This window comes from Littorina saxatilis, linkage group LG3, assembly GCF_037325665.1.
Source record: "Littorina saxatilis isolate snail1 linkage group LG3, US_GU_Lsax_2.0, whole genome shotgun sequence".
In the NCBI taxonomy this organism is placed as follows: Eukaryota; Metazoa; Mollusca; class Gastropoda; order Littorinimorpha; family Littorinidae; genus Littorina; species Littorina saxatilis.
This window is the reverse complement of record NC_090247.1, coordinates 20,954,129-20,968,867: the sequence shown is the minus strand read 5'-3', so window position 1 is coordinate 20,968,867 and position 14,739 is coordinate 20,954,129. Positions and strand designations below refer to the sequence as shown.

The 14,739-nt window shown below is 40.6% G+C and overlaps 1 protein-coding gene across 1 annotated transcript in view; it reads right to left on the bottom strand.

Moving 5' to 3' along the window:
• Window positions 1-14,739, bottom strand: part of LOC138961866 (NXPE family member 4-like) — a 28,928-nt gene that overhangs the window by 7,862 nt on the left and 6,327 nt on the right. Inside the window, exon 2 of the mRNA XM_070333544.1 lies at window positions 8,886-10,284. Coding sequence (XP_070189645.1) covers window positions 8,886-10,284 — 1,399 coding nt within the window. The remainder of the gene's footprint in view (window positions 1-8,885; window positions 10,285-14,739) is intronic.

The window sequence follows — 14,739 nt, the reverse complement described above, 5'->3', positions numbered from 1 at the left end:
GCTATGCACGGCCAAAGTTCTCGATGGATCTGCTTCAAATTTGATGGCCATATTCAGGTAGACCCCGGACGATTTGCGATTCCTAAACGCCCCACTGAACGACTGACGTCACAGCCGCTTCGGCCTTTTCCGGAGGAACACCGCGTGCCACTTCGACCGCGTTGCACTTGCAGTCATTCGGCGATGCCACCTTGATTATCAGTTAATAAAGTTATTATTCAGGCAATATGAAAGAAATTAGTTTTTTCTTTTGTTACACTTACACATAGTTTTATGAAGATCAATTTTAGACTCGGCAGAAGAATGGTTGTATCATGGGCGACTGTCACAAGCGAGAGGTGCGGTTCGGTCAGTAGGTCAGTCACTGTCGAACTGTTCGGTGCGAAGCACGGTTTTGTTTCTGGTAACTAAGCTTATATTGATTTCTTCAAGTTGTACTAATAGTCAGTCGGCTAAGGACCGTTTTGGTTACTTTTTGGCGTCACGTTAGCAAACACATTTTTCTGATAGATTTTAACACCACAACACTAAATCTAAAGTTTTGGGGCAATATTCCAAACCACCGGTGAGAAAAACGTTGGTTTGTGTGTATGTTTTCCTTCTTTGGCGTTACTATTCTTGTTTTGAGGGTTGGGTTCATAAAACGGACATAAAACTTAAACCGCTTGACAGAAATTCTATAACTGTAAATCATTCGAAAGGGAAGGCATTCATGTACACGTTTGTGCCACTTAAAATGACGTCATTATCTGTTTGTTTTTGTAATTATGACGTAATTCAGTATGCTAACAAAAATCATAATGAGGCAAGTAATCGGCTTTGGTTTTCAGTGTAAAACATTTGAACAGTCCCAAGAAATGAAACATACACATGTTAAATTAAAACAAATAAGGAAGGCAAATCAAAAAGAGCATCTTAATATCATTTGCAGGTTTAAACCTTTTGATTGTGAGTAGGTTCAACGCCGTATATTCGGCTATACTGATAGCGCGCTGTCGCCAGGTGTAAACACAGCGTAGTCGCCAACTTCACACCCCAATTCAATACAAAATGTGTCTCTTTGAAACCACGTACAGCTTAAATTCATATTTGTGGGAATGAGTAAGAATTATATTGAGTACATGTTTGTTTTTCAACGAGAAATATACACGTTAACGAACATACAAACCGATTTGCTGTAGATCTGTCCTCACTCAAGCATGTTCGCCCACTTTCATCCCATCTTACACGCTTCTTTGTCGATAAATAGATTGACAAGCCAAACTATTATGTTAATTGATGTGTCCTGCGTTGACATGGGAAATATCAACATTCAAAACGGTCTGTATTGTGCAAACATTGAAAAAGAGATGAAGCAGTCAATACTGTGTGGTAGCGCACGAGAGAGAGAGAGAGAGAGAGAGAGAGAGAGAGAGAGAGAGAGAGAGACAGAGAGAGACAGAGAGAGACAGAGACACAGAGAGAGAGCAATCATTGAGATTGTTATGTAAATCTGTTTCAGATTTCGCAATGTGTATAAACCAAGAGAGAGATGTGTATGACCCAACAATATCTAATATTGAAACGCAACAATTGCATAACAAAATGTTGTTTATCATGTCTTTGCCTTTTTAACATTGTTATTTTCTGAGTTATCAAGTGTTTTATTGTTGTTTCGAAGTAAACATAGGTAATTAAAGGTTATAATTCAATATCTGTATCTCTATGATGCTTCCTGGTTTAACCGCGCACACACACACACACACGCGCGCGCGCGCGCACGCACGCACGCACGCACGCACACACACACACACACACACACAACACACACACACACACACGTACGCACGCAGATACACAAAGACACATACACAAACATACCGACAAAATGACAGATATACACACAGTGAGACAAACCGACACAGAAACACGCACACATGCACGCACGCACTTATGTACGCGAACAAAGACGTAGAGATGCTTATATAGAGAAACACTTACGCAACCAAAACAAGTCGCGAAAGGCGAAATTACTGCATTTAGTCAAGCTGTGGAACTCACAGAATGAAACTGAACGTAGTCCGCCGCTAGTGCAAAAGGCAGTGAAAGTGACGAGCCTGTTTGGCGCGGTAGCGGTTGCGCTGTGCTTCATAGCACGCTTTACTGTACCTCTCTTCGTTTTAACTTTCTGAGCGTGTTTTTAATCCAAACATATCATATCTATATGTTTTTGGAATCAGGAACCGACAAGGAATAAGAAGAACTAGTTTTTAAAACGATTTCGGAAATTTAATTTTGATCATAATTTTTATAATTTTAATTTTCAAAGCTTGTTTTTAATCCAAATATAACATATTTATATGTTTTTGGAATCAGGAAATGATGAAGAATAAGATGAACGTAAATTTCGATCGTTTTATAAAAAATTGTTTTTTTACAATTTTCAGATTTTTAATGACCAAAGTCATTAATTAATTTTTAAGCCTCCAAACTGAAATGCAATACCGAAGTCCGGCCTTTGTCGAAGATTGCTTGGCCAAAATTTCAATCAATTTGATTGAAAAAATGAGGGTGTGACAGTGCCGCCTCAACTTTTACAAAAAGCCGAATATGACGTCATCAAAGACATTTATCAAAAAAAAGAAAAACAATTCCGGGGACACCATTCCCAGGAACTCTCATGTCAAATTTCATAAAGATCGGTCCAGTAGTTTAGTCTGAATCGCTCTACACACACACACAGACAGACACACACACACACACATACACCGTGACCCTCGTCTCGATTCCCCCTCTATGTTAAAACATTTAGTCAAAACTTGACTGACCAAATGTAAAAACACGCACACAAACACACAGACAGACAAACTTCATTCTTGGTAGAGAAATGCATTTCTTTCTGTATTTCTTTCTCTTTAAGTGCACCTACCTCGCAGAGAGAGAGAGTGAGAGAGAGAGAGAGAGAGAGAGAGAGAGAGAGAGAGAGAGAGAGAGAGAGAGACAGACAGACAGACAGACAGACAGAAACACAGAGAGAAAGAGAGAGAGACAGACAGATAGACAGACTGATAGACAGACAGAGGGAGAGACAAACAGACGAACACACAGACAGACATAGACAAACACACAAACAGAGACACACAGACAGACTTCACTATTGTATGTGCAAGTAATTTTGCTAAAACCACGCGTTACAGGGCCGGACTAGGCTAAGAGGAGGGGAGGGGTTGCTGATGGGTAGGTCATATTCTGAGATAGGAAAATGGTCGCTCCTTGCATGAAACGGCATAAAATAAACAATAATAAAAAATGTTTTAAATAAGTGAGGTACATGTCTTGGGGGGGGGGGGGGGGGGGTGCGCAACCCCCATAATCCCCCCAGTAGTCCGGCCCTGCGTTACGTTCACCACTGAACGTGTAACCATGTAAAACGTTACTATCTCTTTATATGTGTCTACTTGCATTGTAATCCTGGGGGGGGGGGGGGGTATAAATGTATGTAACGCGCAATACATGCCTTTTAACTTACTAGAATTGGAATTTTCATTTAAAGACTAGCATAAGAGTGTGACACGTGGTTCATTCGTTATTACCTTATCACAAAAAGAAAAAGAGAACGGCACTGACGCTACCGGAAATAGAATTTATCAGTGAAATTCTACCATCAATTTAGTAATCGATGCGATGTAAATTATCCAAAAACTGTGGTATGATCACGACATCGTTTAGCATTTAGGATCAAATAGTGCCAATGTGTCCACAATGCACTAATCACAGACAACAGTTATACGCTTTACGTACATGTAACTCTCCAAATGACATTTTCTGCCACTTGAAACAAATGACTTTCGAAGGAAAATTAACTCCAGTATATAAATATTATGTATGATTTTTAATAATTACTTGCACTTTTTGAAAATAAAGCTTTTTCTACGATAAGGTGTTTACCCCCTAAATGTATAAGTCATCCGGTAGAAAAACCGGAAGTATCGTGTACTAAGCATATGTATATGTTTAAAAAGTTAATCGTGTTAATGTAGAACATCTTGCCTATGTATATGTTTAGGTTTTGAATACTTTAGGGGAAAAGCATAGCCAATATTCATTCATCTTCAACTAACACCCCTAATCTCAGGGCCCATTTTGTTAGTGTGGGTAGGGTTTCAATAAGTCAAAAATCACTTTCATTCAATATTTTCTGCCATTTCAAATACATACACGTAATTGCACAATTTCTTGAATTTTAAGATGCTTTAACTGACTATACCAAGAAAACCTGCACTTTTTGTAGAATTAGTTTTTTTCCATGATTTATGTTTAAAAATGTCAATTCTTACGACAAAAAATGCTAACGGTTGCCTCACCAGAGGACACGTACCTACGACGTGAATCGTGTCTGCCAATTAAAATGCATATATTTTGAAATAAGGGGAATCATAACATATTTCACTGTAAAGTGTCTCACTCTAATACCTTCTGGGTTCATGGTGTATTTGGTTAAGTGAATTGCAGATGAAGTTTTTTGAAAATGACAGCTATACATATATTTTATTAAAACTGAAACTGGTGGAGTGAAAAACAGACCTGCTTTGAAGAAGTCGTACTAAAATCATTTATGGGCTTGAACTTCACAGTTTGCGTGTTATCTTTTAAAGAAAACCCGTTTTCATCACTAACAATGACCTAATTTACACATACATATCGGTCGGTCATAGTCGCGTTTTTTTTAGAGAGGTAGTGTACAAAATGTCGTTTTGTACGTTTAAATTACATGTCCATTATTTTAGTCATATATCAATCAATAAGTAAATGCGCATACTTTTATTAAACGTTACTTTCACTTTAAGATCGCCTCTAACTTTTAGTATAATTTCTGACAAATGCACGCTATGTAATAAATTGATAATATTATGGACGCCATGTGGTAAAACCGGAAGTTGAATTATTTTGCGATAGCAAAATCCTTTTACAATGATCACTTTCCTTTTATATTGAGCTGATCTTTAACGTTATGGGTAAAAATCTAACAGATTGAACCAAATTATCCCTTTTCAAGCCTGTGTATGTGTAAACTCTTTTTTGCTTCGAACCGGTTCGGTTTTCGGAGTTGATTCAGAATCATCCATTATGTATCTTATATGACTGTTGTTTTCCTCGGTAAATTAACAATTGTTAATGTAAAATAATTCTAGCTGTGAGAATAAACAATTTTCAAGATGTTTTTGATTGCGGTTTCAACCAGGCGTTCAGTTAGCTATACATATCGATTGAGAAAATGGCATTTCCTGTTTTGTCGTCCGCATGTTATACAGATATTGTTAAAAATAAAAATGTGTGTACGAATTAGGCATTTTACTTGCTGTCTGATGGCAACAATCTTTAGCTTTCGTTTAAGGTATAATTTGCTTATATCCGTATGCAGTCAAGCGGTACATGACGTTTTTTTGTAACCTACCCCCTGCGTCATGGCTGCATTTTTGCAGAATATGGGTCATGTTACAAAAACGCTTCTCATTCTTAGGTGGTTGGGTTTAGCCATTTGTCGTTTACTGAACTGTGGCTGCAAATAAAACGAACTTTCCAAAAAACATAATATCTAATGTGACCACCAAAAGTAACCCTCCCACTATAGCCAGCCAGGTGACTATAATGTTTACGCTTTGCGTTGCGGTTTGTGTGCTTGTTATTGGCTAATACGGTGAGCCCACGCCGTTTAGTTTGCAGACCGTGCACATGTGAGCTTTGTGTAATCGCGTTTTCATCATAACATACCACCGTGCTAAACCGCTTTGGGGGAAATGGTTTAAAAAAAAAAAATTAAAAAAATAAATAAACGGAATGCATCAGGGTTGAAAAGATTGAAGGGTGGAGTTAAGGATACAAAATAGATGACAAAAATAAAGCAAACAAGAAAAAAACCTGTAACCAGGAAGGGAGTCGAACCCGAGTCAGCTGACCTTCAAGCTGGAGCACAAACCACTAGGCTACGACAGCAACTGACAGACAGGGCTACACAAGTGAAGGCATTTCAGGGTTACTCCGTCGTATACGTGGCGTTTCTCGCGCATGAAGGTTCTGTTACCAACTCTACGGCTAAGAAAGGTTGCATTTAAAGTTAAATGTCCACTAAAATATCAAAGGGAACACCATTTCTGAACAACACAACGGTTTGCGCTCGCCTCTCGCAGTCGTTCAGGTCATAGACCAAATATCCTATAAATGGTCTATGTTCAGGTGAAACCAAATCAAATATCCTATAAATGGTCTATGTTCAGGTGAAACCAAATCAAATATCCTATAAATGGTCTATGTTCAGGTGAAACCAAATCAAATATCCTATAATAAATGGTCTATGTTCAGGTGAAACCAAATCAAATATCCTATAAATGGTCTATGTTCAGGTGAAACCAAATCGGCTTGCCTGATAGGCCTACAGCAGATATTTGAACACTTCCACGTCACACTGAAACACTGAGCTACAGTTTAGTAACGTGATATGTTTTCAATTGTTGGTTTAAACAGGTTTATTCAATAAATTCCATTGGTACTATTACCGCATACATGAAATAAGGAACATGGAGCACAACAAGCTAGGCTTATGAGCGTACTCTTAAAAGCAAATGAAATTTGGCGGACGATTTTAATATAACACATTTGAAATAATGTCAAAATAATAATGGTAAATTATGGTAGACAAACATGTAACAATAAAAGGGAGAAAAAAAAAAGAAAGAAAAACCCAATGCTAAACTAACAACAATACTCACGCGCTCGCACACTCACTCGCACACACACGCATACAATGACTTCCACATGGTTGAAAATAGATTACTACCAGAACAAGGAAATGTAAACAGTACTGCACATGGTCGTTTCAAACATGGATGAGATAAATGCATTCATTATTCAAAACGTTTGCTTAATAAGATAAACCTGAATAACTGGTCAAATATCAATGCATTTTCGCTGTCTGACTTGTCTCTATTGCCATACAGAAAATCATCAGCGGTTAGCAAATCATAGTTGGGCAGTGTTGACAAGGTGACTTCACGTATTTGAAGAGATAAGGGGCAATGAAAAATATAGTGCTCCGCATTTTCAACAGGATAACCACAAATGCATGACGGGTCGGGAATTAAATGTCTGTCAAATAGATCACTATTTAGATTGCTGATCCTCAATCTCAGTCTGCAATGGATAATTTCTGATTTTCGATCAGATGTGTATCTATACGAGGGAACAACAGAATCATCAGAACTAATACGTTTTTTAAATAACCCAATAGACTCAAGTTGTTTTACAGTATCTGGAAGCTCATTCCACAGCGAAGTCGAAGACAGAAAAAATGACTTTTTATACAATTCAGTTCGAGAGTGGGGAGTCTGTCTGTCAAGTGGTCTTCGTCTATGGTAAGGGTTCACAGAAGCAACGAGAGGAGGCAGACGTTCTAGTAAGTATGGTGGCACGCGTGCATTAACTAATTTGAAATACAAAATCAATTTGTGTCTTTTTCGCCTCTCCTTCAGTGTTGTAAATCCTGATTCATCGTACAATTTTTGGTGACTCGTGCCACGAACTGCACTTATAATGGTTCTTATGGCATCAAGATGCAAGTTTTCTAATAAAGTAGCTAATCTGTCAGAACAGTTATCCCAAATGACGTCAGAAAAATCAAAATGGGGAATAATAAAAGATTTATACATAAGTTCAAGTGCCTTTCGGCTAAGGCGATACTTATAGGACCGAAAACATGAGAGAAGAACACGTACTTTAGATATAATTGACTGAACATGTGATTCCCATTTGCAGTCGCTCTGAATCAGTACACCAAGATGTTTGTGAACGTGGTTTTCTCTCAGAATTGTTCCATCAAATACAAGAGGAAGGGATTCAGGCATTCTATTTCCAGAAAAGGTCATCAAATCTGTTTTTAAATTATTGAAATTAACTTTCCATTTTTCCGCCCAATGTGCAATTTTGGCTAAGTCTGCATTTAAGATCTGTGTCCGCGTGTTTGCATCATTTAGAGATAAATACAAACTGGTATCATCAGCAAAAAGTTTAATGACAGATTCGATATTAATGACAATATCGTTAATGTACACAAGGAACAACAAGGGCCCCAGAACAGAACCTTGGGGAACACCTGAACAAACACGTCCGTATGTCGATTTCCTGCCTTGGATAACAACGGCTTGTAACCTGCCTGTCAAATAATCTTCAAACCAGCAAAGTTCACAGCAATGTCGTAACAACATATTGGGTCGTTACGAGTAAGCTTCCGGGCAGGAAATAAAAACAAAAACAACGCAAGAGACAAGCCAGCACTACCACGAACGAGAATAATCATAAGCGACTGGATATTTCCCTTGTTAAGAAAAGATAGTTTATACACAGATAGCGCTGACGCAACAGGGAGATAACTTCCCACACTGGCTCTGTACTGAGACAGACTACACCCACCCATCTAGGTCACAGCTCGTTGCAAAAAATCAAACAAGGCAGAGCCAAGGGTGTGAGACAATCTCCCCGACACGTGCGCCCCATCCTTTTGCATCAGGCATGAAGTCATTGTGGACAACAACAAACAACAACAAGCAAACAAACCAACAATCAAACAGACACACAATCAACAACGTCGTTCACTTATATTGCTTTCAGATTTAACACACCAAGATGAATGAAACAGTGGCAAGGTTTTCGTTGCGAAAATATGCAATGGCAGTGCTACGCGATCGAAGTGTGTATTATGTACACGCGGTGTTCCTCCGGAAAAGACCGAAGCGACATGTGACGTCAGTCGTTCAGTGGGGCGTTTAGGAATCGCAAATTCGCCATCTAGTATATATATATACACCCGCGCACACACTCACAAACACACATACACAATAACACTTTTATCTCACCTTTGACTTCAGCACGTCCGGAATGTATGCGATGTCCGTCAAGGCAGGCGTTGCTAAGTAACGCTTCTCCTCCTCCGTCAAGGTCAATAGGGTCCGCTTCCCTAGCCCCTCAATGGCCAGCATGCCTTTACTTCGGAAGTAGAGGGGCAGAAATTGCTCGTGGAAGACGCTGTAGATATTTGTCAGATTCTGGTTTTCCTGTGTCTGTAAATGTTCAGGACCATACTCCATTGAACCAAGGGAGAGAAACCTTCCACCAGGGGAGAGAATTTTTCTAACTGGGAAGGCAATGCTTCCACTTAGGTAGGGAAGATTTCGATCAGTGGAGGGAAGACCTCTACCAGGGGAGAGAACGTTTCCATCAGGGGATAGAATGTTTCCACCAGGGGAGGGAATGTTTCCACCAAGGGAGGGAATGTTTCCACCAAGGGAGGGAATGTTTCCATCAGGGGAGGGAATCTTTCCATCAGGGGAGGGAATGTTTCCATCAGGGGAGGGAATGTTTCCATCAGGGGAGGGAATGTTTCCACCAGGGGAGGGAATGCTTCCACCAGGGGAGGGAATGTTTCCATCAGGGGAGGGAATGTTTCCACCATGGGAGAGAAGGCTGCCACCTTGGTTTTCCGCGGTGTTGCCCCCTTGATTCGATTTTGCGGGAAACATTTGCCCTTGAAGTCCACCCCAACTCGAAGCAACGGCATTATTTTCAGCGCCGACTGCATTGTTTGCTAATAGATTCTGCGTCTCCAGCATCCGCTGTAAAGTTTGTCCGTCATTGCCCAAAAGTGTGTTGGCCATGTTGTCGATGTGTGACGTCAGCGAGTTGCCAGAAGAAAGCGGGCCAGGAGTAGTAGGAACGGAATGTGGATTCTGCAAGAGATTAGCAAACATAGCAGGTCCTGGTCCAAGTCCATTGTTATGAACTTGCCCATCTGGGTTGTATACGGCATTCTGCTGCGCGTAATCCAAGAACGCTTTGAATGCATCTGCCTGTACGTCTGTAAGCTGGGGAATATCCTTCACCAGATCCGCTTGAAACTGTGGGGACACACTAGCACCTCCCCCACCGTTCTTCAGAAAATAACCGTTGGCCTTCTCCAGTAAAGTTTGGTAAGGGTTGGGAGTCGTGTGTCGGCCGCTGGCGACTTGACCCCTTGGCCTTTGGGCAGCCTGTGTCGGACCTTGTCCACCCACTCCATCATTGTGCAATCTCAGGAACTGCGCCATGCTCTGAGGAGTTAGCGGCTTGGCGAAGACCGGTGTGCGTGGTGTCGGGCTGTCACGTGACCCTTGTGACTGAACGCTGTTGACCGCGTTGTTGGTGTTCTCCAAATTGATGACATGCACCGTCTTCTTCAGCCATCGCGACACCTGGATCACGCTTTTCGGGCGAGGGATTCTGAAAGTACGCCAAACAAACATGGATTACAAGGTAAAGGTAAAGATCAGGGATTCTGAAAGTACGCCAAACAAACATGGATTAAAAGGTAAAGGTAAAGATCAGGGATTCTGAAAGTACGCCAAGCAAACATGGATTAAAAGGTAACGGTAAAGATCAAGGATTCTGAAAGTACGCCAAACAAACATGGATTAAAAGGTAAAGGTAAAGATCAGAGATTCTGAAAGTACGCCAAGCAAACATGGATTAAAAGGTAAAGGTAAAGATCAGGGATTCTGAAAGTACGCCAAACAAACATGGATTAAAAGGTAAAGCTAAAGATCAGGGATTCTAAAAGTACGCAAAGCAAACATGGATTAAAATGTAAAGGTAAAGATCAGGGATTCTGAAAGTACGCCAAACAAACATGGATTAAAAGGTAAAGGTAAAGATCAGGGATTCTAAAAGTACGCCAAGCAAACATGAATTAAAAGGTAAAGGTAAAGATCAGAGATTCTGAAAGTACGCCAAACAAACATGGATTAAAAGGTAAAGGTAAAGATCAGGGATTCTGAAAGTACGCCAAGCAAACATGGATTTAAAGGTAAAGGTAAAGATCAGGGATTCTGAAAGTACGCCAAACAAACATGGATTACAAGGTAAAGGTAAAGATCAGGGATTCTGAAAGTACGCCAAGCAAACATGGATTACAAGGTAAAGGTAAAGATCAGGGATTCTGAAAGTACGCCAAGCAAACATGGATTAAAAGGTAAAGGTAAAGATCAGGGATTCTGAAAGTACGCCAAACAAACATGGATTAAAAGGTAAAGGTAAAGATCAGGGATTCTAAAAGTACGCCAAACAAACATGGATTACAAGATAAAGGTAAAGATCAGGGATTCTGAAAGTACGCCAAGCAAACATGGATTAAAAGGTAAAGGTCAAGGTAGTCCGTCAACTATTTTTGGTCCGAGTAATCTGAGACTGCATAAGAATGAATGAATATGTGTGTGTGTGTGTGTGTGTGGGTGGGTGGGTGGGTGGGTGGGTGACAGTGTGTGTGTGTGTGACGGTATGTGTGTGTGTGTGTGTGTGTGTGAGTGACGGTGTGTGTGTGTGTGTGTGTTTGTTTTTGTGTGTGTGTGTGTGTGTGTGTGTGTGTGTGTGTGTGTTTGTGTGTATCTGTGTGTGTGTATGTAAAGGTGTTTGTGTGTGTGTGTGTGTGTGTGTGTGTGTGCGTGCGTGCGTGCGTACATGCATGCGTGCGTGCGTGCGTGCGTGTCTGTCTGTCTGTGTCTGCGTCTGTGCCTATTTGTGTCTGTCTGTACGTTTCCGTACGCGTGCATGTGTACGTGGGCGGACGTGTTTGCTCGAAGCATGCCTGCAAACACCAACTGTTTTTATGATTTAAAAATAAATATCATCAGTATAGTATACCGACGTTTTACGATCGAATGACAGTTCTATTCACATTCCCATAGGCGTATCTAAACAGCGTGTATTCCACACACACATGCACTGCAAAAAAAAAAAAAAAAGTCAGTATAAACATTTTGCCCGAGGTAAATCAACAAAAAATAAGAAATATAATCTGAATCTAAATAGCCGTGTGGGTTGGCGTCATGTGTACATCCCTATACGTGCCTGGTGAATAGCCTACATGCCGCTTCGAACCGCAACAGTGAGCGGGAGGTCGTGGGTTCGAACCCCGGCCGGGTCATGCGCTTTTGTCTGAGTTGCGTTTAACGGCTAACACAAAGGGCGCGGCGGTCGTCTCGGAAACCACCTGACTCACTTCCAAGTACTTATATTTCAAGTGCTGTGAGACAAGTTTGAGAATCGTGCTTTACAAGGACAGTCAAACCTGCCCTGGCGACCACTTCTGCTTAACGACCACCTGTTAATTCGATACAACCACCCCAAAGCCTCCCGAACAAACTATTTTTGGCTTTGAACTTCAACTTTCCACAACGACATCGTCTCTATAACGACCACAATTGCTCGGTCCCTTGTGCGGTCGCTATAGACAGGTTCGACTGTACAGGAAATAACAGAGAGCAGAGAGTGCTCGTCCGACGCAGAACTCTCTACACGCTGACCCCCTCCCCCACCGCCCCCCTATGCTTGGCGCTGGTGGACAATATTAACTTTTTTGGCCAAAAACACACTTTTTTGGCCAAAAACGCCAGTTTTGGCCAAAAAAGCAAAGTTTTGGCCAAAAAAGCTAAGTTTTGGCAAAAAAAGCAAAGTTTTGGTCAAAAAAGTGCGTTTTGGCCAAAAAAGTGAATATTGTCCACCAGCGCCAAGCATACCCCCCCCCCCCCCCTCTAACTTGTTAAAGCGAATTCATAGACTTCTAACATCACGGCATGGTAATTTGCATAATGAGCGCTTCTGGGGTGATAACGCGAGACAACTCCTGTGATCTTGCCGCGAGGTTCCGTATAAAATGCACGACTTACATTCTTTCTTTCTTTCTTTATTTGGTGTTTAACGTCGTTTTCAACCACGAAGGTTATATCGCGACGGGGAAAGGGGGGAGATGGGATAGAGCCACTTGTCAATTGTTTCTTGTTCACAAAAGCACTAATCAAAAATTTGCTCCAGGGGCTAGCTTGCAACGTAGTACAATGTATTACCTTACTGGGAGAATGCAAGTTTCCAGTACAAAGGACTTAACATTTCTTACATACTGCTTGACTAAAATCTTTACAAAAATTGACTATATTCTATACAAGAAACACTTAACATAAGGGTAACAAGGAACTTAGTCGATAAATATCGACAGGGGGCCGAGTAATGGTTTAAATGTAAAATGTGTGTATAATAATGGGTGTGGGTCTGAAATGAAGTTAGGAAGTAGTTAACATTTGTTTTGAATAATTATTGGTATTTTGACAATGTGGGTAGCATGGCAATGTAAGCATTTGAATGTAAGTCTTAGGTACCATTGTACCCAGGAAGAGAGACCAGAGATAGGAGTAGGTTGCAATAGCGTGTGTGGTCTTTTGAGTTTTGTTTTTGGAAAGATATTGTTAAAGAAAAAGAAGAAAATTACAGTAATGCAATATTTATTGTGAAAACCAACGATTGTACAAAGAACATGTGAAGCAACATTATGTCTATGATGATGTGAAGAAAATTAGTTATGATTTATACTATTATTATTTAGACTTGAGACTGACAGTGTTGTGACGAGCGTTGGCTAATGGTATCGAGTACATATGTGTGTAGTTGTGGTGTGTGTGTGTGTGTGTGTTTGCGCGTTGGTTTGGATTATGGGTGTAATTTGTAAAACAGATGTGACAGTTATAATGGAGTTCACATCAGTGAGGTTAGTTTGAAATGGAACACACGCACGTTTTTGAAAAAACAATATGAAATTTTGAACCATGAGATCTTTATTAAATAATAAACTGAACATCAGCAAAACATCAAAGCAATTATTAATAAGGTTTGAAAATCTTGACTTACTATGTTAAATAGTGGATTGAAGGCTGAAAGCGTCATTTACAAATTACATCTGAGATAGGGAGGGCGGGTGGGGGAAGTGCTGAAAGTGTGGATGAGAATTTTTAAAAAAAATGCTGAGTGACAACAGGGAGGTTAAAGGCTGCCCTTTTCGTAGCGTTCATTAATTAATTCCTATTGTTTACATGTGCCAATAATGTTATAAAACTGTACCTAAGGGGATATAATAACGATTGGCTGTAGCTTTCGAACACACAAAATATTATTTCAGTATTGCAAAGTGGTTTTGATAGTGTCGAATGTAAACAGAACAGTCTCAAAGTGAAAGTGGATGTTTTCCGGAAATTGCGAAGTTAACAAGAATACAGAAAAGCGCGCTTTCCTGCTTAGCACAATACGCTACCGCGCTAATCTGGCGTGTCAATATCACTACGTTTAGGACGTGGAAGGTGAGCGATTTCCTTCACGCGGGGATTGACGACGCTGTACTGTCTGTGTTGACGGTCTAAAAATAGCCCAACCTCTGCTTTGAGACACATGTTTACCGCCCTCAGCTAATTCAAGAAATCACCCCCCTCCTGCTAGGTACACGTGCACTCAAGTTAACCTCTGCTTTGACCTGTGTGCCAAGAGTCAGATGAGAGAGAGAGAAAGCGAGAGCGAGAGAGAGAGACACACACACACACATAGACAGAGACAGACATAGAAAGACAGAAGCGGAGAGACTCAGAGGGAGACACAGACAAAGACATACATACAGAGAGAGAGAGAGAGAGAGAGAGAGAGAGAGAGAGAGAGAGAGAGAGAGAGAGAGAGAGAGAGAGAGAGAGAGAGAGAGAGAGAGAGAGAGAGAGAGAGAGAGAGAATGTAACTGATCTCGTGAGAACGGTTGAGGCCTTGCAAGGTTTTGACGGCAACAATAATTATTGTAGTTCTCAAAGACTTTATTTCTGTTTGAGTTGTAATATGTTGGGAAGACATATTTATCTATTGATCAACAAAATA